The 27,171-nt window shown below is 41.3% G+C and overlaps 2 protein-coding genes across 5 annotated transcripts in view; one reads left to right on the top strand and one right to left on the bottom strand.

Moving 5' to 3' along the window:
- The window catches only part of FIP1L1 (factor interacting with PAPOLA and CPSF1), a 40,667-nt gene extending 36,877 nt beyond the window's left edge, over nt 1-3,790 (bottom strand). For 2 of the 4 annotated variants that reach the window (XM_051790384.1, XM_051790385.1), the window contains exons 1-3: nt 3,633-3,790; nt 2,913-2,952; nt 665-722 (exon numbers count right to left, since the gene is read on the bottom strand). In XM_051790384.1, coding sequence (XP_051646344.1) covers nt 665-722; nt 2,913-2,952; nt 3,633-3,714 — 180 coding nt within the window. In that variant the 5' untranslated portion in view covers nt 3,715-3,790. The remainder of the gene's footprint in view (nt 1-664; nt 723-2,912; nt 2,953-3,632) is intronic. The other 2 variants (XM_051790386.1, XM_051790387.1) reach the window with 1 other exon arrangement.
- Nucleotides 3,791-7,248: 3,458 nt separating this feature from the next.
- Nucleotides 7,249-27,171, top strand: part of SCFD2 (sec1 family domain containing 2) — a 188,761-nt gene continuing 168,838 nt past the window's right edge. Inside the window, exons 1-2 of the mRNA XM_051790383.1 lie at nt 7,249-7,999; nt 16,071-16,239. Of these exons, the coding sequence (XP_051646343.1) occupies nt 7,264-7,999; nt 16,071-16,239 (905 nt within the window). The 5' untranslated portion in view covers nt 7,249-7,263. The remainder of the gene's footprint in view (nt 8,000-16,070; nt 16,240-27,171) is intronic.

Below are 27,171 nucleotides of genomic sequence, written 5' to 3'. Positions count from 1 at the left end.
GCTAAAAATTCCCAGTTAAGTAAAACTACAGTTTTGTCATAGAACATATTTAAATTGTTCCAATCACAGTAAACTGAGTCCTCTTATCAACACTGCAACTGTAAATTTAATTTCCTGGTCCTTTCCTTCATCACACTAACACTGAAATTGTAAGACACACTAAACAGTGACGACTACTACCAAACAAGTCTGTTATGTTGCCCCTAAAATGCACAGGTAATTCATCTCTTGATCCATATTTACACATAGTTCTGCAAATAGTGATTGTTTATCCCATTCAAAAAAGAAAAATGATCAGAGGATTTTATTTTCCTATCCCTGAGAAAAAAAACGGAGCATCATTTTGAAAAGGACAGCTTGGATAAAAGACAGCTCTCTTCAAGCACCATCTTTCCTCTCCCCCTCAAAAAATATAAGTACTATTAAATTTATTGTCTGTAAATTAGATTTAAAAAGTGGAGCACACCTGGAAATTTGACTTCCTAACTTAGTAATTTCTACAGTTTCTGCAGTCTGCAAACACCTTCTAGAAAAAATAAAATCAAAGGTGTACACTTAATCATTAATTCATTTAATTATAGGTCCTAGTCAAATCATGAATTCCCGATAAATCATAGAATCAAAATATATTAAAGCAGTATTTCAAAAACACATTTAAAACTACCGTTTTCACAACGCCATTTTCTGCAGCTTCCTCTTCACTTCCAGGTGGGGGTGGAGCACTTAAATAAAAACAAACAGGAAAAGATGAAACTAGGTATTTATGCATGTATTATTTCACATGTATCAGCTGCTGATGAAAAAAGCTTTGCTAGATCATTCCAGATGAAAAGCCAAAGCTCCAGCTGTCTTCTGCACTAATTAAAAAAATCAATTTATTAAAAAAGAAAAATCTATATTATTTAGCTATCGTACTAGCTGGATGTTTGCAGAATAGTTGGAAGTAATGAGGCATTAGACCCGGATCCTCTTTTGAAATCAAAGTGAAATATTTCATAATATATGAAGGGAGAATAACAGGGTTTTTTTTCCCTGTAGACTGACACTTTTCAAAGACATAATGGAAAAACATTTAAACACCCACAGGTAATGTTGCACTGAAACAGAATTCCCATATCTGCATTGTGAAATTTTCTTCAACCATATGGAATAGCTACAATTCAATTATTAATTCAATTATATTTTAACTGTAGAGTGAAAACTGTAAAAATTTTAAAACTACCAGTCCACCAAAAATGACCAGACCAGTTCTGTCAATCCCATGCAAATAAGCTCACTGAGCCTACCTACTGCTGTTTCTTACACAGCAATTACTTTAACTTCCATAGTTCCATTAGCTATTAAGAGCTGCACCACAACAGCGGAGTGAGCAGGTAGCCATTTAGAAACAACATTCTTTCACTGAAAAGGTATTTCTGAAATGAGTGAGCAACTGCCAATTTTTATGGAATTGAATTATTCTAATCCCATATTCTGTTGGCAAAATACCCACTCGCAAGTTTTGCACCAAAACCCAACACAGCCCTGGTATTGCCTCGGGATTCAAGCTTTGAGTTCATCACCTGGTAAAAGGACAGATTAGCTACAGAATCTGAATAACACCTCACAATTTTTCTAGATATGAAGAATACCAAAACTGATAATATTTGTTATGGTTTTTTGTCCAAAACTATGTAATGAGGCAGCCAAAAGTCAAGCTAGACACTATTGACCAGAAAATGGAATAAACTGTTTCTAAAGATCATTCTGGTCGCCATGCAAGTAATTTTCTTAAATAACACTAATACTGACAAAGATGCCAGGTCAAGAACATGAGGAATCAACTGATAAGGAATAGCTTCTAAATAAAGAGCAAATAAATAACTAGAATTCTTTGTCTTGGAAAAGAGATGGATTCAAGACAAATGCAACAGAGGTCTAAAAACTTGTTAAGTGACAGAAAACAACTCTGCTTCTTATATTACAAAACCAATGGGAATCAAATAATTACATCTAGTAGCTGCTTCACAACAATATCATATATAGTCATGTGGTGGAGGTCATTACTGCTTTATCATTCTGTGCCTGTCAAAAGTTGACATGAGTTCAGAAAAGCAACTGAGCAAGCTTAGGAACAAGCAGTTCACCAAGGGTAACTAAATGCAAAAGTTTGCACTGAAAAATTGAAGCAACGATAGAAAATAACAGTGAATGCTTTCATGCACTGGCTTTCCTTTTATTTGTTTAATATATCTTGACAATCAAAAATTTCCATATTTTACCAATTGTGGGACTTCCTTCATTCAGCACAAGCAACTGATTCCCATTTCCAGTCAGTCCTTGCTACTAATCTTCATTAACTTCACTAGAAGTTAATGAAGCATCTTTGTGCTCTACTACAGCTCCTTATAACTCAAATAGGCTCCCCCCAAATAATTCCAAAGCATTTTCAATTTTTTTTTCAAATACTGTCTTACTAGGGAAAAAAAACAACCCCAAAAGCCTAAGCAGATGTGATGTTTAGATCCACCTATCTGGTAACCTTCCACTGCTTCCTTGTATTCTTCTTTTTGCAACCACACAGCAAACTCTTTGGGAGACAGGCTGTCTTTTAGTTTCTAAATCATCTTGAACAAATGAAGTCCTGAACCATTACTAAGACCACAAAGATGAATGATTACAGAAATAAGAGACCTGTTGACATTTTATGAGGGGTTACTGTCTCCATACAGTTAAAACTTAAAATAACTTTCATAGTCTAGTGACCTAATTTCACAGAAAAGCCAAGTCCAACACACTATCTTAAGGACATTTTCAAAGACATCAGAGCATGGTCAGGTGTCACCAACTTTCAAGCAGCTGGGAAGAAGAATGTAAAGAACACAATTTTTGTGCAGCCATGCTGCAGGGCTTCCAGTTGCCAAGATACTCACCTAGATTTTTCTTCCTCTGCTTTCTCTGCTTCATTTTCATCTACCATAAGAGAAAAGAAACACACCACTTAAGAATAAAATCACCTGAATATCAACTATGACAGATATCTTGCTATGCAGATTGGGTAACTCTTCAGATTACTACTGAAGACGTGTTCTTAACGTTTCAGTTTTGAAATTAGTCGAGCAGACCCTCGAGCCCTCTACACCGACAGGTCCACCACATAGGCAAGGCTTAGTTTACAGGTTTCATCACCATTTGAACGTACAGAAAGTCCCTAAAGTTGTAAAAAAGTTTATGTATAAAAGGCTAAGGCTGTTTCAGTACTGCAACGCCGGGACCCCGGCCAGGGGCCAGCGAGGGGACGGGAGGCCGCCCTGGGGGTGCGTGTGAGGCGCGGGCGGCACGCGGGGCCCCCGCGCCCAGGCCCAGCGCGCCTCGGCCTGCGCGGCCCGGCCGGAGCGGTCGCGGCACTGGCAGCGCCCCGGACACCGGGCAGGGCAGGAGGCCGGGAGCCGCGGCCGCCGGGGGGCTGGCCGGGAGGAGAGAGGGGACTGAGCAGCCACGGGGGCGGCGAAACGGGGGGACACTGCTCAGCGGCCCGGCGAGGCGGCGCACGCCGCGGCCTGCGCACCCCCGCACGGCCCCCCCGCCGCGGCCGCGCCTAGACGGCCCGCGGGGGAGGCGGGCTGGGCACGGGGGTCGGGGAAGGTCCGTACCGCCATAGAGCCACTCCTCCTCCTCGTCCCCCGCGGCCCCGTCGGCGTCCGCCGACAGCCGCTCCGCCTCGCCGGTAGACATGGCCGCCTCCCGCGGGACGCGCGGGCCCGGCCCGGGCAGCGCCCGCCGCCGCCGGGCGGCCCCGCCGCGCCGCCCCGGGACTCTCTGGTCGGCTCGGGCCGCGGGAGGGCGGCGCTCGGACGGGCGGCTGCGAATGCCCAACGCCGCCGCTCGCGGAGGAACCGCCGCCGCCGCCTGGCGCTTCCCCTCCCCCGCCGCGTGAGTGACACGCACAGGAAGCGGGCCCGGCCCGGCCCCGCGGCGCCCCGGGCACGGGCTGCGGGGGGCGGCCCGGCCGGCCCGGCCCCGGCACTGCCCGCCCCACAGAGCCGGCCCGGCCCGCTCTGTCTGCTGCCGGACTCACCTCAGCTGCGCCTTCGCCACCCTCCCGAGGCGTGGTGTGCCTGCGAGAGCCGCCTTCCCTGCTTTTCGCTGCCCTGTGCTCTCCTGCATCCCTAAACGCCCGTCCGTGCCCTCAGCAGGGATCATGGGCAGCGTGGCGACCTCCTCCTCGAGAACATCCTTGCCTGTCTCCAGAAGCAGGACTGGGCTGAACACACGTGCCGTGCTTCTACTGGCGGCTGATGGCAGCTGCTGGGGGAGCGTAACCACGGGGTAAACACGCTCCTGCTTCTACTAGTGCTGTCCTAGCTCTCAGCTTTTCAAGGGACTCTCCCAGCTGGACGTAGTGCTTTAGCTTTAACAACTCTTTGGAGATTTTTTTTTTTCTCCACAAATTTCTTGATTTTATTTTTAGCTCCAGTAACAATTTAGCATTCGTAGTGTGCTTTGAGCATTCTAGAGTGTTTCTATGCATTTAATGAAGAAATTGCTCAGTTTTAAAAGCAATGGAAGTGGCAAGCCATTTTTCGTGATGATTTTCTCACTTTACATCTGTGAATGCTAAACAACAAGTGCATGATTCATTAGAAAATGTAAGTACCAACAACTGTCAAAACAAGTTTTGACCAGTTGTGGGTACAAATGGAGCTTGTGGCATTTTAGGATGTTTGTCAAAACTCAAACAGGGAGCCCGTTTTTCACAGCAGGTCAGCTTGTGAGAAGTCGGACTAGAGGGTTTGACTGTAATATAAACTCATCACAACTCTCAGTGGGGGAAGCTTATTCAAATTGCCTGCATAGAAAAGCTTGTTCAAAAGTTTCATGACATTTCACTGGAGTTCAGATGAACAACCAACCATCTCAAAAATTTTGTCATATAAAATTTAATGTTTGGGTATCATATACAGGTACAGATTATGTGGTGTAATTGGGTATGTTTTCATCATGCAATCTCATTTTTTATACATACAGTAGTGCAAAGGCATTTTTCACCCAAAACATTTCTAAATAGTTGTTTCTCATAAGACAAATCTGTGTTATAGTACTTACTATTAGACATCAGTGTCTGAATTTTCATTCCCGTTTTGTTTACTTGGTCATTTAATACACTTCTGGCTGACATTAAATGACATGGAAGAACTCGAATAGTTTTCTTTGATTGCAGACACAAGGAAGAAGAAAGAAAATCACATTTGTGAAAAATAACACAAATAGAAACCAGGAGTATGTGTAGAATGTAAAATCTCTTAAAATACATTGGTGGAGATCCTCAAAGCAGTTTTCCTCACGGAAACCTTCAAATAGAAATCACACTGAGCTAGTAGTGATGTAAAAATCCACCTTGAACAGCTTGAGCAGCTTCAATATTGAAATCTGACCCAAGCAGGCTAAGTCTCAAAAGTAGTTGCCAGCCTTCTACTGCTCCCTGGGAAGATCTTTACTCACCTCTGGCTCTGGTTGGAGAGAGGGTGCTCAGAATCTGTTTCCTGCTTTGTTTCAAAGGACAGAGGGCTGTTGGCCTATGTGGCTTTTTAACTTCTGCCCTCAAAAGTAACAACTCTCACGAGTCCCAGCCTGTGGAAGGGACCTTGGTGTTTCTCCTTGCTGCTTCACAGAGGGAGAGCAGCAGCTGTGGCCTGTAGAAACTGCTTCTGCTAGGGCCCTGAGTAGCTGAAAGCTGAAGATAAAAGAATACATCTTTGCAAGCTGCATAAACATATTAACTCACAGGTTACACTCCAGAAACCCACAAAAAGATATGAAGTTTATGGGAAACTTTTAATACAGTTCTTTTTCTAACACAATAGTTGTAAATTTGCACATGGGATAAAATAAGCTGTAATAAATACTAAACATAATAAATGTAATAAAATAAACACATAATTTATTTAATAATTTTCAAAATTTCATAATTACTAGATAATTTTATTTTGTAATTTAACCACTATGCTTTAAACTGATTAACCTCATTTTGTCTTCTGGATAGTAAGCCTTTTTTTCAACATTGGCATATGCAAAACTAGATGCAATCAACATCGTATTTATAAAGTAAAAAGCTATTTACTTTCTTAAAAAAGCATCTGATGTTTTGACAATATGTCTCAAAAAAACCCGTCAACCTTTAAAAAGAGATTAAAAACAACTTTTTAAACATTATAAAACTAAAAAAACCTTTTGAAATAGTAGGGAAAGCCATAATATATATATAGATTTTTGCCTATGGCACTCAACCATACAGCAAAAACTCAGAGATACATAATCTCTGAAGTAATTCAATGTGAGAGGAGGATAATTCTACTTGTGTAAAAGCTTAGGGGCCCAGTGGTTAACCATCCCTTCTTGGCATCCATTTTTTGAATCAAAATAGTCAAGAAGGCTATTAACTTACATTTTTTCTGGCATCATGAAGTTATATGCCCTAAAGTTAAAATAATAGGTTGGGGTTAGAACAGCACAGAGAGAGAGGAGGTAAGAATGCATCTGTGTAGGAATGTGCATGGAGCACAGTGGAAGGAGAGGATGTGATTTAATTACTGGAAATCTGGTGGTTCTGCATTACTCGTGTTTTTCAGTGTTCTGCAAACAGCTGAACCTGTGGGAGACCTAAGAAGACCAGTTAAGATGGGGAGGATGAACTAATTAAGTATTTTATCTCTTTGTTAATGCTGATAATCCTACTGTGCCAGAGGTATCGTCCTCACTCTGTACTAAGGAAGTTGCCCAAGTGAAATACCGCGTAGAACACAAGTTTGGAACCGAGCCTTCAGTTTTCTGGGGAGAAGAAACTGTGGGTCCTTGTTATGTCGTTTTTGATAGTTAGCTTTGAAACTGCTTTTGAGATAAAGGGCTTTTAAAAGGAGAAAAGGAATTAGACTAGTTTGTCACGTCTCCAACTGTATATCATAAAAGTTGCACTTCTTGAAAGAGAACACTCCTCGTCAGTACCTCAACCAGTGCATTTGTTAACAGCAGCAAGAAACACGGAATCCTGTGACAGGGAACAGTGATGAAAGTTCCACCCTTCCAGTGCTGTAAATGCCAGCAAGGCGGTTGTTTTCGCGGCGTAGCAAAGACCGGACCCTGAAGACCCCCAGCCTTGCCCACAGACCCCGCACGACCCGGCGGTGGGCGGGGCCGGCCCCGCCCTCAGCCAACCCGCGCTCGCTGCGTCATCGCGCGGCGCCCGCGGCGCACCGGGCACGTGGGGCGTGTTGTGCTGTCACGGCCATGGCGGGGTCGGAGCTGCTGCGGCGCCTGAGCCGCCGGGCCTGGGAGCCCGCGCTGGCCCGGGCGCACCGCGCCGCCGTCCTGCTGGACGCGCCGGCCGCCGAGGCGCTGCACTGGGGCGGCGGGGCAGGCGAGCTGCTGGCGGCCGGGGCGCTGGCTATCGGGGCGCTGTCCTCGGAGGCGGCGGTGGCGGCTGGCGCGGCCCGCGTCGTGTTCGTGCTGAGCGGGGCGCTGCGGGGCGGCGCGGCGGCCGCGGTGCGCACCGTGCTGGGGCAGGGCGCCGTGCAGCACTGCGTGCTGGTGTGCGGCGGCGAGGCGGAGGGTGACGGGCCGACCGAGCTGGAGGAGACCTTGCGGCGCTGGATGGGCGAGGGGGGCCACGCTGAGGTCGTGCTGCGGGGCCCGCCGCTCCTGGCACCCGTCTCGGCGGAACTTTGCCTGCTACCCGCCCTGGCGGCGCTCCTCCCGCCGCTGCCCGGCCTTGGTGGCCCCGGCCCCGCGGAGGTCGGGCTGGGTGCGCTGCCCGCCGAGTTGCGGGCGGCCGTGCGGACCCTGGTGGGCGACCTGGACGCTCTGTTCTCCGCCCTGGGCCTGCGAGAGGAGAGCTTCGCCGTGGGGGCCCTCAGCAGGATCGTCGCCGCTGAGCTGGCAGGCTACGCCCCAGCCAGGAACAGGAGGAGGACGGCCACCAACAAGGCCTCTGTCGTCTTTGTGGACAGGACGTTGGACCTCGCTGGTAAGACATCCACTGCTGGGTTGGTAGCTGTCATCCCTGCAGGCCCACACACACCCCACCAGGAGGGTGTCAGATTGTTTTGGTGGCCTGGGAACATGTTTGACACCATGGCCACGGTGGTTGCTTGCACATCCTTGCACCCCAGTGGGTCGTGAAAACCAAGAGTGAATCAGAAGGCTCTGCTGGAAACCTGTTTGTTTCTGGCACTTCCACTTTGCTTCAAACTAGAGACCTTAACTGTGCCTTTGTGTCACCCCAAGGACTGAAGGAAATGGTCTGCATGTTTCAGATGCAGCCTTATGGATTGCTGTGAAGCATTTCCTAGTGTATCTGCGTGTCACTCGTAGCATTATACCTGTCCAAGCAGATATACATCTCTGTATACCTGTAGCTATATCTGTTTGCCTGGTTGTGTCCCTGTCTGTGTGTTTGTTGGTACAGGAGTGACTACATTCACTATCCCATCATACCTAACTCCTGCTGACACAGGCAGTGTGTGGGCCTGGTTCTGTTTATGTTATCTGTAGTCAGTAATTCAGGTCACAGTTTTTTGCCACCACATATCCCATAGCAAATGCTTGGTACAATGTTGAACCTGCAGCTCATCTCTTTCTGAATTTTCTTCTATCTTTTTTTTCTCCCATAATTCTACCTGTGTGTCTCCTTGCACTGCTGTGGGGTTCATAGCTGTCAACAATGTGCTCAAGAGCAGCTATGGATCTGGGCAGTTAGTGCTGTGCTGAGGTTTAGAAGATTGCTTTGAAGGCTGCAGGAGAGTGCACTTGAATGAGGAGCCTTGAAAGGAAACTGAGAAGAGTGCCTGTTTGGGGTGGGAACTAGGCAAGGATTTATGCACTCGAGTTGTGAGAAGAATTAAAAACAAGCAGAAGAACCAGATGTGGGATGATAGGGAGCTGCATAACAAGGAGGCATGAAGAGAGATAATTGGTACCAGCTTAAACCTGGGAGAGGAAGTGTGGAATATAGTACTTCAGTAGGAGAAGATTTTTGAGTGATAACAGCGGGGCTGCGGTGGTGCAGCTTTGGAGGGGGAACAGCAGAGCTCTCGGAGTAAGGATGAGAAATTACAGGATTTAGCTTTTTAGGATTCTGTTCTTCTCACTACCTGTAACTGAAATTGAGATCCCTTCATGCAACCATTCTTTCATTACCAACAAATGTCTCCAGAATTCGCTGGCAGTTTCCCTGAAATATTCCTTTGGACGTGATACTCTTGCCATCAAGTACAGTGCAAACGGAAGGAAGAAAAATTTATTGCGTTTCAGATGTAAAGCACTATATGGACCTGAATTTAGTGCCACACAATGAGATTTGTTTCATGGTTTGCTAAAAAACTGTACAGTAAAAAATATACAACCCTCCCAGCGTTTAAACTGTGAAATCAGTTTTAAAGAAGTGGGAAATGGCAGAATTAAGTTGTACCTGAGACCCTATTTTTCTTAGACATATTCAGCTTTTTATATACTGACTTTCCTAGCCCCCTACCTCTGATTCCACTTCTTGGCCTTCAGGTGAATGAGTCTGTTGAGTTTCAGCCTTACACTTTGTAAAGGCGGAAGCTTCCTATCTGCAAATTTATGGCTTGGTATTGGCAACTGGGCCACTGGATCTTTTTTTCAAGCAATGATATGTATTTGCAGTCAGCAGTGTAAAAATAAGTAATTTTGCTTTTCAAATAACAGCTTGGTACAGATGGAAGCCTTTGAGGCAGACTTTCTAATTTGGAGCTCATTTCAAATAACTTTTTAAATCTTCCCTCTATAAAGATGCAAGATTTTGGATTTGATTTGTGTCTTATTTATACCTGAATCTTGTCCAACATGTGGGCTGCAGAAATGAGCAATGGGTATGTATCCATGAATTATGAGAATGCTTTTCATATTCCAAGAACTTCCATGGAAACTTGGAAGTTCATTAGGAGTAGGTGCTGGACTACTTTCTGATTAAGTAGTACTTTTCTGATTAAGGCTACTGCTTTGAAGAAGGTGACTTTGAATCACTATCGGAAGCCTGTTCAGTCTATCAGTATTTTCTAACTCAAAGACCTGGATAGAATACAGCTTTAGGTATCTCTAGATGATGTGTAAAGGAGTTCCAATAACAGATGTCTGGTTTTTGGCTCACGTTGCATTCCTATCTAGAGCAAATAAGATGTTAAAGTAGAATAACAAATAAGTTTCAGTAATACCAGTAGATTTCTAATAGCACAAATCAAAATATGTCAAAAATGCTTTTTTCTGGTACTGCAATTGCAAAACTACTGAACTAAGAGAAAGCACTGTTACTTAAATATTAATAACTTTCTGTTTTAAAGAACATACTAAAAAAGTATTAAGTACATTTTGATAAAGAACCTCTGGTGCCAGTGTCAAGAAACTATGTTATTGTGACAATTATTAAAAAAAATATAGTCACATGTAACATGGCACATTTTTCTATCCAAAAAATGAGAAGGCATCTGACTGACTAGGTTAGCTTTCTAGGTTCCATGAAGCAAAGAATCTCTTCTGAGTGATTACTCTAAAATTTGGATTGAGCTCTCTTGAATACTTTTTATAATATATTTGTTTATGTTCAGCATTGCTTATGTATGCTGTATTTACTGAGTAGAGAGGAAAATACAGAATTAAGATAATTAATTCTCATTTTTGTCCTGTGTGGTATAACATTCAGCTGAGCTCTAACAGGGAATTTATTTTTATGACCTTTACTGCCCTCACTGAAAGGGCATGGCTTCAACTGGGGATGACAGGGATTCTACCCACCCCTGCAGTGTAGAATCTTCTGGGTGAAGATTATGTTCCCCAGAAGGTGGGACATGTGTTTTTATGCCCTGGGGAGATTGCATGTTTAGTACTTTGTGCTCACTTCTTGAATTCTGATTGTATAAAACTTTGTTCTTGGTGTCCCTGATCCGTATGCATGTGTAGTGCTGCTTTTGTTTGCCTACTTATTATTTTAAGGTCCACTACTTTTGCTTTAAAAAGCACAATAAATCCTTCCAGCTAGAAGGGCACCATGATAAGTGACACTCATTAAAGTCAGAGCTAACTTTGGCACTTTAATTCCTGGTTTTTTATCTCCTTAATATTTGCACCCCTAAAGATTTGCATTGTGGTACCATATTGTAACTCTACTCTCGTTCCACATGTTTCTTAGTTACCACCTTGCCAACATTCACACCTCTTATGAAGTAGTTTTTGCAGCATTCCAGGTTTCTGTTTTCATTTGTTAAGCTCATTGGTATCTTTCAGATATTGGTGTTCAGAACAGCTTGACACATTTCTCTTTCCAGTCTCTTTGAGGTTTGCAGCATTTGGAATGTGGCCTGTTGTAAGCACAGGGTCTCACCCAGTGGTATGTGCAGGTGATTCTGAAATCCAATATAGTGAGCAAAAGACAGAGAATAATGAATTGCAGGGGGTGCCTGTGCAGTTATTGTATAGTTTTGAATAATGATTTTTGTATAGGTGTTCTTGAAGTTGGATGTTTCAGTGCTGTCACCAGCAGCACTTTTATTATCTTTAGCACTTTTGCATGTGTCTGTCAAAGTCACAGGCATGTTTCTCCACAGCCAACTTGTGTTTAACTTAATGTATCATCTCCCTCACTGTCAGCCAGGCATCTTCTCCACGTCACTCCCCTGCACTGGTTGTAATGTTGTCAGTGTTTTAACAGATACAAAAAGCACAATTCAGGTTCATGAATGAAGTGCAGGTACCATTTCCTTTCAGTTCCTGGGAGCAGCCACAGTGACAAGAAGGTGCTTTAATCGTTCTACTGCATGATCCCATTCATAGTGGAGGATGACAGTGAAGCCTAATGTGCTTTTCTGGTAAAGTCTGGTTCTGACTAATCTCTTTGATTATTTTTGTTCTAAATTGTTTTTAATTGTCTATTTCTTTCATTATATTTGTCATGTTCTTAATGTGGAGTGCTTTACTAATGCTCTTTTTGTTTGCAGCATCTTCCAGGTTGATGCATTGGTGAATTGACACTAAAGTCTTTCTAGAGAAAACAAACCCATGGTTTTTTTCTTCTTTACCATCCAAGCGAAGGCTTTGGAAACATAAATACTGAGACCTGTGGAGTGCAGTAGTCCCCTTTTTTTAAACCAGGCTGGGGCTTTGACACAGAAGGCAACTGATGCTTAAATTATTACGGTTACTTGAGGTTGAGACTGCAGGTATGAAGAGTAATGCCAGGTGAAAGTAGTGTGGACACTCAGTACTGCAGGTCCGAGTACAGCCTTTGCTGTGGCATGGTTTGTAAAGATTTGGCTATCACAGAATAGGCACACAAATTTTTGTAACAGGTTTCTAAATGCTTAAGATCTTCAACTTGTTATAGAGGCTTTACACAGATAAGCAAATAAATGGAATGAGTTTTCCCTGTTTAAAGAAAACTGCAGATGACTAGGTCAGTGCAGGACACCTAGAAATTACACAAACCTTGAACAGATGCTTAAGTGTTTTTTATCTCCAAATTTGCTGCTCTTTACGTATGTTGCAATACCTGTCTGTGAGGGATGGGGAATCTATCATATTTTTATGGCAGTAGTCTGATGCTGCTGTGCTTGGTTGCAGACTTCTGTGCTCCTACTGCTGGACTGCAAATTGTATTTTTGGAGGAGGGAGGAGTTGGGGTGCTTTTTTATTGATTGTTGTAAGATTCAGTAGTCAGCATAGTGGGATGGGTAATGACTACTTTGATGTTCTTTCATGTGTATGAAGGAGAATGTAGAATCTGTCTTTTGGCAAGGTAGAAGGGTGTTCTAGTTTGCCTTTAATGCTGCACAATGGTTCCTGGGAACATATAGACTGCTTTCCAGCACTGGTTAGCAAAGTCATCTTCAACTAACACTGGATTAAAGAATATGTCAAAACATTGATAAGGAACTGGAGTCTCAAATATCTATCTTCTTTCAAGGGAACAGGTGTGAGCATTTCTGCCTTCTGATATTTTAAACTATTCTCGCAGAGGTGATGTATTGCTTAAGAAAGTTGCATCAGAGGAATTGTCCCACTAGACTTCTTTATTGTAAAATCTTCCTAGTGATGATCTTATTCAGAAAAGCATTGGGTGAGTGTACAGTGTTGAAACATCATGAAAACTGGGATGGGTTGGTCCGTGTATCTTTCCATAATTACCCATCCTGAACTAGTCTGTAAAGCAGGTAAAACAGCAGACGTTAGAAAAGCTTGATAGTAGGCCAAGATATGCCTTGCATACTGTTACAGTGCACACTGTATTGAAACTTTCTTTGAAGGAAAAGCCCCCAGTAGAAATTAGCTGCATTAGTTGTTAGCTAATGAGCAACACCTTTGTAGCAGAACTGCTTTCTAAATCAAACTCCTCATGTTTAGCAACTGACTTTAGAGTCTTCCCGTTGCCCAAGCTCTCATGTTGCTTATGTGGTATGCAGTTGTTCCTTAAATGTGCTATTTTTTTGGTTTGGTTTGGTTTTGAACCAGTCAGTAGAGCTAGTATGAGAACATAAGAATTGGAGCACAAGTGGTATGACATGGAGCTCATAATGAGCTTAAGAAAATATTTTCTAGTATTTCTGTCAGTGATGCCTTTCTGGGGGAAGTAGTGAGTGCAGTTAATGAGTTCCTGGCTGCTGTTATAGAATCAGTTGGTCGACTTTGCCAATTGTGCCAGCTACAACTTATCTAAAATGTCACATATTTCAGTTTGTAACTCTTAATGAGAAGAAAAAGTGAAATTAGAACAGCATGATACATAAGATTTCCTGTATCCTGAAGGCTGATGTTGCCTGTCATGAAGAATCCTATTTTGCAGTGGTCAGATAACTTCTCCATGTCACTTTAATGCCTGATCTGTTTGCACGTTGTCAGCATTAAAAAGCATTGCTTGCCTTGAGTGCTGGTGGCCATGAGAAGCTGCTGAGTGGCTGTCCTCTGAAGTGATGAGCAGAGAGCATAGAAACCACTCCCATGCACCCTGCTGAAGTCACAGTGCAATTGGAAAGTGACTCCCTGTGATTTCCTGTCCTGATCTTTTGAGTTTTGACTGTCTTTTCAGTCTTGATTAATTGGTGTATTTGGTCAGGGGTGACAGTGATTTTTAAAACCTCCAGGAGATGTTTTATGATTTATTTGATGATTAAAAATTTATTTTACTACCGAGGAGTATTGGTTGTGGGAAAGAGACTGAATCAACTTGAGTATGCTGTGAATTCCCTATATGCCAGGAAGAAAGGAGGAATGTTAATAATTAATGTGGTTTCATTTGCATTCAAGGTGTTTCTAGTTTATCCAAATGTCTTATGTAGCTAAATGTTGCTTGGATGCAGCATGTATGGAGAGATAGACATTGCTTCCAGCATATGGGGGAGGAGGTTGGGATGGTTACTGTTTGTTTTCCCTGTGTAACTTGGTGAGTGTTGCAGTGTGGCGTACAAGTGACTGACCTGGTAAGAAGAATGTAGGGATTTTAGAGAGCAAGATGGCTTAGGAAGTCACAAAGACAACACAGCTCATTTCATCTGTACTTCAGTGATCTAAATCTGGCTGGGGATGGTAGAGAAGAAAGTTGTCATTCTGTGACTGTTCACTGAGTCTTTGGTGACATAAATAGTAATCCAGCTGAGCGTTTAGGTGCCCACACTGCGGTACCACCACATGCTGAACACGTGTGCCTTTCTTGCCTTCTTTGGATAAAGGCATTGCCAGCACAGAGTTTGACGTTATTTTTCTCCTCCTTTTTCATCCTTGCTTCTATTTTCAACTTCTTCTACAATTCACAATAGTGGATAAACCATGGAAAACCATGTTTTACAGCATGGATACCTGGTTGCTGTAGAATCACTGGAGACAGTCTTCTGCTTATTCAAGAGCAGTTAATAATCTGACGTTATAAATGTTTTTGATGTAAGGGCCTTGTTTGAATTTATGGAGCATGTGAAGCTACTTCAGCTGTTGTAACAGACCTCCTCTGCCTTTGGAAACTATGAAAAGATAAAAGCAGATAGGGTGCCATGCGGATGGACTTCGATTGAGTGGGACCGTAGCCTGAAAGATCTTTCTCCTGCTGCTCAGTGGTGCTTCAGAAGTTCCTGTTTTTCTGTTTAAAGCCAGAACAATACTAAGCTCAGCACTGCTGTCCAGCCCTGTGTTGATGGCTGAACTGTAGATTAAGTGGCAGAATACAAAGACCTTCAACTTGTCTCTGACCTAAAGGCAATAAGGTTTCTGGTCCCCCTCTCTTGACTTTTTTATCTGTAGTGTGTGTCATGTTTTTCTGCTTTAACTTGGCTCACAGTCGTCCTAACATTTTATAAGTTGGTTGTAGCACCTGTGTTGAGTTCATGAACGGAAAAAAAAGCATGTGTGTTTGAAATCAGGAAAATTGGAGAAAACATGCCAGCTGGAATTCAGAGTTTCTCTTGGAACATGGCCAGATTGACAATGTATACTCTGTAACTTGGGTTGGTTTAGTTATTTCATGTTTGTTTCACCTGAGCTGCCCTCAGTCCATATAGAAGTGATGATCTTGATGGTGACATACCATTGGTAATTGTTTATTTTAATATCAGGCTAGCCTGTCTGGGTAGCTATTTATGCAACTTGCAAACGTTTCATTTAAGCACAGTACTATTAGTTTAGGTAGAAAAGTATAGTGTGCATATAGTGTATAGATAAATGTTTGACTGCTTGTTTTAGTAACTATTGCAAGTATTATCTAACAACTCCTTAGGCAAAGAAAAATGTTTTTCATGTCTAAGTGCAAAATCAGTGAATATCTGACAGCTGTAAAACTAAGTCTAGTTTGTGCTTTTTAAATTAATTCTTCTGAAATGTTATAAGTGCTTGTAACTTCACACATTCCAGAAATGAATTTTACTTTTGTAGCAAAATATCTTTGAAAAGGTAAGCGTGATTCTTGATGTTATGAATACCAGCATTGTTCTCCCCAAAACGTGGTTATTATTTTGTTTTCAATTCCTTGTGTTTGATTAGGTTTTTTTTCCTATTTATGCACCTAGTTTTTTGTTTGTTTGTTTGTTTGTTTGTTTTTTCCCCAGGAGCAGTTGGTCATCATGGTGACAATCTTGCAGAGAAGATACTTTCTGTGCTTCCCAAGCTTCCCGGCCACAAGACTGATGTGATGGTTAACATGGTGGAACTTACAACACTGCAGACTACAGATGAAACTTACAGTATTATAGCACCTGGCTGCTTAGCACAACCAAAGTAAACATTCTTTTCTTATTTCTTTTTTTAAAATGTCAAATGTGTTTCTTATCTGTCTTTGAAAAAATGAACAAGAGAACAAGTCTTAAAAAAACCAACCTACCAAAATAAACAACAACAACAAAAAAAAACCAAACCAAAAAAAAGCCAGTCAGGCTTACAGCAAAACACCATCTGGTCGTAATTCTGCTGGAATGTAATCATCTGTATGTGTGCATTAGGTGACCAGGCCAGATAAGACTTCCAAAAGTGGGAGAATCTCAAGACCTTTTAGATTTGGGTTGTTTAAATTTCTGTAGATTACTGTAGTAGAAATCAGTACAGAATAAACACTAAGAATTTCCCTTGTGACATTTCTTTTTCTGCCTAAGTAACAGGTTATGCAAACAGGTAGGTCTTAATTATGACTTCCTTTTCTCATAAGCCTGTTTATGATTATAGTGTGAGCTGCATGCTAAATTTTTGTTAGACTACCAGTTAATTTAAGGTTTTATTCCCATTTTTCAAGCACAGTACCTGTGAAGAAGGATAATAAGGCACAAATTTAGGTATACAGGCAACTTCATAAGGGCCTGATTTTAACTTAAACAAGGACAATCCAAAACCAGTAAGTTCAAACAATTGTATTTAGCTATGTATAATCTGTAGCTAAGACTTTACTAGCAAAGTGCATCAGATTTTATGTTTCACTTTCCAAATTTAGTTGTCCAATCTGAAACTTTCCTGCAGCTTCTGTTATTATGCATAAACAGGAAAATGCACCTGATTCTGGTTTTACTCCACAAAAAAAAATTTGCTCAGTAGTGCTCTAGAAATTAATGAAGTGCAAAGGAGATTAAAAGTTCTTTCTCTTTTGCTATAATGTTCTCCTCATATGTTAGAAAATGGTTTTTCAAGATAGGCTATCTAATATAGTTTCCGTTCTTCAGATTTGACTCCTTTTGGTGTTTCACACCTGCACTCTACTCCTCTCCCCTCTCTCCTTCTCCCTGCCCCCCACTCTGCAAAGATTTCAGATTTCCACTGTGTCAACATTACACACATTATTTTCTGAGAGCCTCCAGATCCTTTGTCACCTTCCATCTCCCATACATGCTGTAACTGGGTCCAGTTTCTAGGTTTCATATTGTGTAACTCACTTCTTCTGCAGGAGTTGGAGAGGAAACATTTCCTCATAGAGGTGGACTCAGTGGTAAGTTGCTACTGGGGTCCCTAAATTAAATAAAATTTATTCTGGTTTTCTTCTCACTCTCTGCTTTTCAGCCAGTCCCTGAAGTAGAAGTGAGATGTCCTTAAGATTTGTCTATGCAGAAAAATGAAGAGGTCGTTGTCCATGGTAGAACACTGTGGTAGCTGTTTGTGCTAACTTTGAGTAGCTACCAGAAATAAAGAAAATTTTAACAGCATGAGCTAGGGAAAAAAATAGATATTTATTGCTCTGAGATTGTTGACCTATGCTATCACTCCATTGTTTTTTAACACTGACGAGTCTAAAAGTAGTACTGGTATGCCTTCCCATGGTGAAATTATGACTTCAGTCATATATTCATGTTTTCAGGAATAGCCAACAGAGTTTTATTGTGTTCTAAGGCGGCTAATAGTGTATATATATATTTATATATATTCACAAAGGTTTGTTTGTATATTTACTGGCTCATGGGAAGGTGCCCTGTGTTAACAGTACATTTAGACTTAATATATTTTGCAAAGTCTTCTATGGACACAGCTGCTTAAAGAACAACAGGATTTGGCTGCAAGATGCAAGTGTGGCAAATTTGGATGACAGCAGCTGACACCTGGTAGCAAAGCAGTGGTGCCATTACCATACCAGTCTATAACAGCTTCCCCAAAATACTCTCCATTTGCAAAGTCACGTTACAGAATCTGTTGCACTGGAAATTTTTAAGAACAGATTAGGCAAATACTGATTTAATCTTGCCTTGGAGCAGACCAAAGGGACTAGATGGCCTTTGAAAATCTCTCTTGTGATAATTGTTCACAACTGAAGAAGAGTAGAAGGCCTTAAAATAGTCTCCAGATTCCAAAGAAAATGGCTCTGTGATGTTCAACCTGTGTTTTACTTTTTCTCCAACTATGTAATTAACAGGAACAGTTTATAGTTTAAAATAGGCATTTCCAAACTAGTTTAAGATTATTGATGATGAGTAATAGAAACTGTAACAGTGGCTGAACACGTGGCTGAAGGTGGGTAGTTGTCATTCTGTTCAACAGATCTGTATTCTCAGTGTTGGATTATAAACACCAACATTAATCGTCTTTGCTAGTGTAAAATGATTGTTCTTCTGAAGCACTGAAAGGGATTAAAAATTCCCACCAGTAAGTTTCTGTGTCAATTCTGTAAGAAATTCCATAGGATGCTCTCAATTCCTCATAAGCATGGTTATTGCCATTGGTAGCTGGCTCAGAAGTGTTACTTGTAATTGAAAACTTAAGTCTTGATTTATATTTGTAAATGATGCGTGGCAAGTAGTCTTCCTCTGCTTGTAAATTTTCTCTTTACTCTGATTAGTGAACGTGCCAGCACCTTTCCCAGGAACAGGAGCGGTAACTTCAGTTACACCCAAGTGGAATGTGTGAGGCTCTTCTACATGAAATTTTGCGATCAGACTGTGGCATTTCAGACTCACATATTCAGAATATTTTTGTAATGTTTTCATTGTTTTCTCTCAAGTAGTATTTGAACATGCTTTGGTGAGGGGGCAGAGAGAGAGACAGAGAGAGAGAGAGTCTGGTCCTTCCACACAGCTTACTATATTTAACTTTTCTTGTGGAATGCCACTCCAGCAGAAACATCTGGGCTCAGTTACAGAGTTAGCAAACAGAATTAATGAATAATTTATGATTGGTGTGGTGAAATAAAGCAGGGTTCTTTTCTAAAATCTAAGGAAATAATGGGCTTTTTTAAAGATTTAGATGAAAATGTAAATGCCATATGCTGCTGGAGTAACTGTACTTTGAAGGTGTCCTCTTTGTGAGGAAGGGAGTTTCTTAAAAGAAAAAACATTCTAGAGTTCTTTGTTTTATTAGTCTTATTAGCCTCAAAAATCTTACAGAGTAATTGTTTGTCCTGCTGTAGTCACTGAGATGTTGCTGTTCCAGTGTGACTGTCAGTAGTTATGCTCTTTGAGAATTGTGTCAACATATTTTATTCATTTTTATATACAGATGGATGTATGTAACAGAAAAGAAACAGGTCATAGACATTAATCTAAAGACATCCACTCCTAATCAGAACTGTTGATTTCTGATTTAGAAAAGCAGTAGCCATCCTGTCCTTTCAAACAAATGGCACATAATAGAAGTGAAATCTTAATTGTAGAGGTGATTTGAAAAAATTAATTACAGTTCTCTTGCTGGTCTTTGTATTTTGGTAACCCACACAGAATTTTTGGGGAAATTCTGCCAAGTTTCAGCTTCTGATTTTAAGCCTACATGTAGTGGCTTTTAGGAGTCGTCTGCTTGGATGAACATCAGGCTCTGTGTATTTGTGAGCAATCCATCCTGTACATTTGATAACAGTTTGGTCACGTTTGTTTGTCAAAGCACCTATCTTGTGTTTTTCAGACTGTTTTTTTAGCATGTGGAAACATCCTGCTGTCAGTAATGAGTTTATCTTGATGGAAGTTTATAATTTTCATCTCTTACAAGGTGGGAACTGAGGTGTGTGGAGGCCCCATGGCTCCCTAAAGCCCCAAATTAAGGTTCAGATGCTTGAATCTTGGCCACAGGTCTGTGGTGTATGGGAACAAGAAGTAAAGGGTTAAATGACACCATGGACAACTGTATATCTGTGTTTTCTCTTTTTTTAATCTGCTCTTCTATTACCCAGGAACACTTTTGATGTGCTCTGCTATTTTGCTGAATAAACTGAATATTTAATTCCCTTATGCACATTTCAAGAACTTGATGAATAGAGATTTCTAGCCTGTTTTTCCACTCTTGCAGAAAGCATTGATATGCAGGCCAAGTGTTTGAGACACAGCACCCCCCAAGTATTTCCTTATGTCTTTGTGTGAGGGGTGGAAAAGTAGATGTTCTGGGGGCAGCTGATTAAAAATTAGGACATTCCTGAAGATGGAATGGTAAAACTTCAGGGTCTGATGTTAATACCAGTTGCAAATACATGCTTCTCCCGGTCCTCCTTAGTTCTGAGGTTGTTATTCATGTTTTAGACCAATTAGTACTTTTAACAAATGCTACAGTCTGGATGGAGAAGAAAGCCCTATTCAGCTGCACCTCTGCATTTGGGCATAGTGTGATGATGCAGTGCTCTTCTGGTGCAGGTGGGACTTGGACAATCCTGAGAGTAAAGGAAGGCCATGAGGTGAGGGGACTTGTATTCCAGTCCTGGTTCTGCTGTCAGCTTGCAGTGTGATCTTGGACAGGTCACTTAATTTCTTTCTGTGTCTGATTCCTCTTGTAGTCCTTTTCTGAGGAACTTGATTTTTAAACCAGTAAAACAGGGAGTTGCTCAGGAAGTTTGAAGACTGTAAGGCAGAAAACTCCTAGGGGTTCTGATCTTTGAAAGGGTACAAGTAACAATGCAAATGAACACAAGGAGAGTTAGGGTGTCAGAACAATCAAAGGCAGGATCTCCATATGTCCTTTCTTTGGTACCATGTCCCTCCCACTCCTATGAGGAGTGCTTTGTTGCACTGGGAAAGGGAGACAGTTTTGAGTTGTACCGCCCTGACCTCCTTTCCTGTGAAATGATGGAACAGCAGTTCCAGTGCTTTCTGTTACACACACTGCCGTATTCTTTGAACAATCAAATGTATGATGTGAATTTCAAATGAAAGATTTTTTTGTGCTTGTATGGCAAAGAAAAGAGCAACAAGAATTAGAACTGAAGAGGACAATAAAGTCTCCCTTAAAGCTGGGACATAGACTTTTTTTGAATGGTTGATTCTATTCTCTTGGAGTTTTTTTGTTTAATTGTTTTTTTAACCAGGCAACAAGCATCTGAAGGATATCAGTGATATTTCTTTTTGTTTTTAACAGTGAATTAATTACAAGCTAAACTTTGTGAGGATGGTTCTTGGATCTCTTTCATATTTTCAGTTCTTTTTAAAGTATTTCCTTTATGTCGGCTGTAGGTATTAATTAGAAAAAAACCCGCAACTTTTTTTTACATGCATGAGTTTATAAAAGCTTGCTATAAGAAGGTAATTTGAGACAGTGTTATTCTTGAATGAGCTGAAAATTTATGGCAGAAATTAGAGTACTTTTTCTTTCTGGAATGTTAATATTAAAGAGGAAACATTAATACCACAGTAAGAAAATCCAGATGTCACGACTATATTCCTTCATATCCATTTTGAGTCTTGCAGAGGAGGAAGGGCAACCTAAAACAGTGGATGGCAAGGCTCCTTCTGACGGGTAGAGCAATGGCTGTGCGCTGAAAACCTCTTTTGGATGTGTCCTGGTGCGTTGGTGGTGGTTCAGCAGCAGCGGGATGCTGCCTGCATGGGGCTCCCTGCCTGTCGCTGCATCTGGGGTGCTCCTCGATCTTTTCCGCTGCTGGACACTTCCCCCTGCTGGGAGCTGCGCGCTCCTGCTCTCCCAGGACCCGGCCTCCTGCCTCTTCTGCTGTCCTGCGCTGAACTCGGCTTTAAACCTAAACTCAACCCCCCAAGACAAAAAAAAGCCCAAGCAACCAAAAAAGTCACTACCCATGCAGCTTTTTCCTATCTACCTTTCTGTACAAGGTGAGCAGCACTTTTGTGGAGAAAAGGAGATCTTAACTGCAGAATTTATGAAAAGCAGACGTTCCGTTGCATTAAATAAAACTCTGAAACTTACTTTCACCAATGACAGGTGAAATTGCAGCTCAGCCCTGTGCTTCTAGGACTCCTGTTGTGCTAATAAGGTCCATTTACAGGGAGATGAATTGCGCTTTAGAGGGTTTTTATGTTGGGACCTTTTGCCTTTTCAGCTAAGTGGTAAATGCCCCAAGTAGGAATGCCCCCAAACACAGTATTCCCCACTGTCATCATGCTCCTGGACTAGCAGCCTTCTTGCTCACCACTTTTATTTTAGTCATAGGGTCTTAGAGTGCAGTCCTGAATCGAGGCCCATTCAGTTTCCTCATTGTTTGAAATTTCTCAAGGCATCTTCTTGTGGGGAATAACAACCCTGGCTGCATCAGCTTCTGGGGTTTGTCAGTGAAGACAAGCTTTCCAGGAGACACTTTCTGCTCAGTTTCAAACCAGCCTGAATCAAGTGAACATAATTGACTGTTGCCACGGGACGAGATGAACAAGCTGATAAGATTTATTATATCTTACAATAAATGTGTGTATTTGCTCAGATCTTTTCAACATGGGACCTCCTTGAAATGGAAAAAAAAGAAGAGGTGAGAGGGGTGTGCTAAGAGTGGAAAATTCTGGAAAGAGGTCAAGACCTCTAGCTTGCCTGTGCTGTGTAACATACAACATTGCTAGAAGACCTTGCTGCTGCTCTGCAAAACCCCAGTTTGTTGCAGTAGTAGGTTTGCTGGAGTAACTGACAGAGGAATCTCATGAGGATTTTTCATCTGACCATTCTCCTGCCTAATAGGTGCCATGTTTTTGTCAATCGCCTGTTATGACAGAGCTCAGAAACCTTAGAAGTTGTCTTCTAGATAAGGTGAAGATTGAAGCTTATTTTCCTTGAGATAAAGAATGAATTGGGCTGACAAGCTCTCGGCATCAGCTGAGCGGTTCTTCCTTATCTATGCCTCTCAGCCTACAGAAAGGCCTTCTGGGGGTTGTGGGAAACTGGACTGTTCAAGATTTTGTTCCTTGTGCTTTGAGGACCTCTAACTGCCTGTTTGTCTGGGCTACCCAGGCTTAGTAATGAAAGTGTTCAGACAGAATTCAGATTTTTTTTCCTTGGCCCTCTGACACTATCATAGCCATCCTCAGAGTGCAAGGTTCAAGAAGTTTCAGATACTGTTGCCTGTAGAACCAGCTAGGTGAAAATGGCTGAATCAGAACCTTTCATGCTTAACTTTTTGAAGACATATTCTTAGTTCTTCTGAAGAAGGACTCCCTGTATTTATATTATTCTCAATATAATCTCTATTTGAGTACTATCATTAAGTCCCAAATTTCTGACTTTCCTTTATCCATGGAAAGACACAAAAAATTTGAGTGTTACCCAGAAGTTGTCCAGCTGTCAAAAGGTCTCTGAGTATGCAACTGGTTAGCAGAGCAAGGTAACTTAATGCCTATAAGGAAAGTCAGTGAGTACAATCCCTCAGCTAGTTTATTGTCTAATTGTTCCCTTGTTAGAATTGTGCTTTGTTCTGCAGGTACATTCCTTGCAAGATATAAAGAAGGACAACTCTCTTTCTGATTAACTATCAGAAACAGTAACACTGATGTCTGCAGTCAGGACAGAACAATCTTTATGTTGCTTAGGGGTGATGGTTTTTTGGCTGTCTGCAGCATTTCTTTTGAAACTAACATCGCTTTTTTGTTCCCTTAATGCCTTTGTTTGTGAATTTTGTTTCTTTTTTCCCCTCTGTAAGTTAGCAAACTGCTTTTCTTTTGGTGTGGCCACAGTGCATTTTCCTGCAGATGTATTCAGAGCTCAATAGCAGCATAAAAGTCTGTTAAAGGAGACTTCATGATTCTCTAAAGTGAGCTCTGATCTCTCTTGTGTTATAGTAGGATCTCCCAGCGACTATTGCTTTGGCTGACTTTGTGAGATTTTTCTTAGACTAGCTCTTACTCTGCTTGGCCAACTGCCTTCAAGTTTGCCTCCTCAATGACCCCAGCAGCGAGGTTTGAAAATGCAGTGGTCATGGCCAGGCTTCGCGAACGAAGATTTGGAAGTGATCAAATGCAGTGATATGCATTGGCCTTATTACATACTGCAGAATTTCTCATTTGCTGTTCAGTCATAGTGGCAGAAGAGAGTGTGACTGAGTGACCTGGAGGGGTGTTTTGGTTTATCATTCTTATACTATAAAGTAAGCCTGCTGTATCTTACAACAGAGAAAAATGTGCCGTAATAGACTGATGAGAAGAACAAATGACAGCTGGTCATTTGGATGACAAAGTAATGTTTGGGAAGGAAATGGTATTATCTGTTGGCAACAGGTTTGGTTGTAAGTTTTGACTATATGATTGGGGTTATTTCTTGATTCCAGACTTAATATGAAACAGGAATAAAAGCTTAGGCAGGCTGAAATTAGTATGAAGTGAGCTATTTACCTGTCAGAGCTTAAAGATGCTTTTACTCTGGAAAGTAGACAGAATCTGTGCATACTGAAATACTTTGCTTTTATACAGATAAATGCTTACGTGACAGTTGAGTTTAATTTTTTATGACTATTGATTTTATTTTTTTATAATTGAGCCAAAAATCCAGCATCCTCTTCTGTTATTTAGCATGGCTAAGTAATATTTAGCATGACTTCTGTTATTTAGATGGCAGATCTTTTGGAATCTAATTCATAATGCCTAGCTCTGGTGCTCACCTCTCTAATGGGTTTTGCTACTTTATAGCTGCTCAGAGTTTCAGAAGTGGTTGTGAAAATTGACCAAACCACACCAGTTTTTATGCCCTGATGAACTGCAGCCCCCAAAACAGACCACCTGTGGGCACTGGATGACTGTGCTACACCAAGTATCACTTAATTTGCATAGATTGTGAATATATTTTCTAAAATTATCTTCAATTGGTAAAGATTCCCATCCTCTGTAGGAGAGAAAAGTCTTATGACCAAACTAATTCTCCCCACAACTGTACTAATTTTTTAAATAAGCAACCAGAAAAAGAAATCCATATTGAGCAATTTTCAATTACTGTAAACAGCCGCAGAACATGTGCTGAACGTGTATGCTCCATGTGGATGCTCAGGCTCCAGTTACCCCTTAAAGAAGGGAAATTAACCTTCATAGAAAAAGCTACAGTTCTTATTAATGACAGGGGAATATGCTGTGGCTTCAAACACTTCTTTGCACAGGTTGGAAAATTGGTTTGGTGGTAAGAAGGGTGTGTGGAGAATTAGACAGCACCCAACACACTGCTTATAGAATCCCTTCTTAGGAGGAGGATGCAGAGTTAATATCATATGACTACAAAAAGTGACTGAAAATCCAGAGATTTTGGATTAGAACAAAATTCTGCTCTCCTTACTCATTCTGTGGCAGGCAGAAGTGTATCAGGAAGGGCTTGTGAGAAGATATCCAGAACACAAGATAAATATATGCAATGTAGACAGAAGTCCTTATCTCGTTCTCTATGACAGATCAACCAGAGTATGGAAATGGTTATAAAAATGAAAGCCTGAGGCTGAAGCTTTATTCTTTTTGAATAGATGTCAGTTTGGACAGCTAGAATTGTCCATATTAGGTTTGCATGAGATCTGAGGAAGCTAGGGCTCTAGGTTTGAATTGAAACATGACAAATATGCTACTTTGAAGTACCAGAGGGGAATAATGAAGATACACAGGACCAAGCCCTCAAATTCATCTAAGTTTCACCAACATGATAGCAGAGAATCTGACCCTGCATGTTCAAACAACTCGTCTTTAGGATGTAAAGTCTGCTTCAGATTAATTTTTTTTTTACTATTTATTTTGGATCTCCAAGTATCTACCTTAATACTTGTTCTCAACTCATAAAGAGAGTATCTTCGTTTTAAGGCTATAAGACTGTTATGCTGTAACAATGATTTTTGTGGTAACTGAGTCATCTATGGAAAGGTCTGTCTTTCCATCTGTGAGAAAGATGTATTTTTGTACATTAAGCCCTCAAAATGGTGAAGAGGTTGCATTGGTTACTCAAGGCTTTAGGCAAGCAATTGAGGGAGAGAGGTCAAAGACAAAGGAGACTACCAAAAAGTGACCTTGTAAATCAAAAACATTGAGGAGAGGGAATTCCTGGCATTCCGTGGTATCTGGTTATATTTTCTTACATTTCTCTAATAAGAAAAACACACTTCAGATGTGTTCTTGGTGAATGTTTTCACTTGTCTCATCTATCTATGCTGCCAAATGCGACTCAAAATATATTGGTCTTACATGCCTCAAGAACATCTACTGGATAGCTAACTAGTGCATCTGTAAAAGTGAACTTGGCACTCCAATGCAATCCCTGAATGTAGATTCAATTGTCAGCACCTCATTACTAACTGCTCTTTCTCTGGAATCATTTTTATTAAAATAAACTTATGCAATAGCTTTAAAACACAGAGTAGAATGCTGTAATGTAACCTATTGTGTTACATGTAATGTTCTTAAGTAATATGTTTGTTGTAAGGATCAGATTTACTTTTCATATAAATCATCGCTTTGTCCAAAAATGAAATTAAAATTCTGGACAAGTAACTCTTTAATATACACATTTTAAAGAACTGCTTGACAAGAATTTTGCTATACCTAGTAGTGTACAAAATCCTACTCAGAAGCTTTCAGTTAATTTGATTCGTACAGTAACTCAGTCTGGCATTCTGCATAAGATATCCTGCAGCTTGTAGGAATGAAACATTTTACTGAACCATTTTGTTGGCCTAAAAGGCAACCAGTTGAAACTCAGACAGGACTAAGTGATGGTTATGAATATGAGAAAGTTTTAGGAAATTATTTGCATGCACTTTTTTCCTTCACCCCTGCACGATTTGTCCAGCTGTTAGAGGAGCAAGAGTGGATTTTGGGGCAATGCTGGAATGATGGGCTGCTTTATTAGTGACCAAGAGGGCTAAGAAGGTTGTGATGTATCTGGAAAGCCTTTCAGCATCAAACCTTCTCTTTATTTTGTGAAGTAGTGTATATCCACATCTGCTAATTGGAAAACAGAGTGGGTCAGGTCGCAATAAGCAATTCCACTTCTGAAAGTAGAAAGAATTTCACTTTTCAGTGATTTTTCTTTTGTTTGTCTTGAAGGAAGCAAACTGGCTTCAGCATTCATCTGGATGCT

Source organism: Manacus candei, unplaced genomic scaffold (genome assembly GCF_025592945.1).
Source record: "Manacus candei isolate 608988 ecotype Guabito, Panama unplaced genomic scaffold, ASM2559294v1 h1tg000028l, whole genome shotgun sequence".
NCBI lineage: Eukaryota > Metazoa > Chordata > Aves > Passeriformes > Pipridae > Manacus > Manacus candei.
Note: the sequence above shows the minus strand (reverse complement) of the source record. Positions and strands in the feature narration are given on the sequence as shown.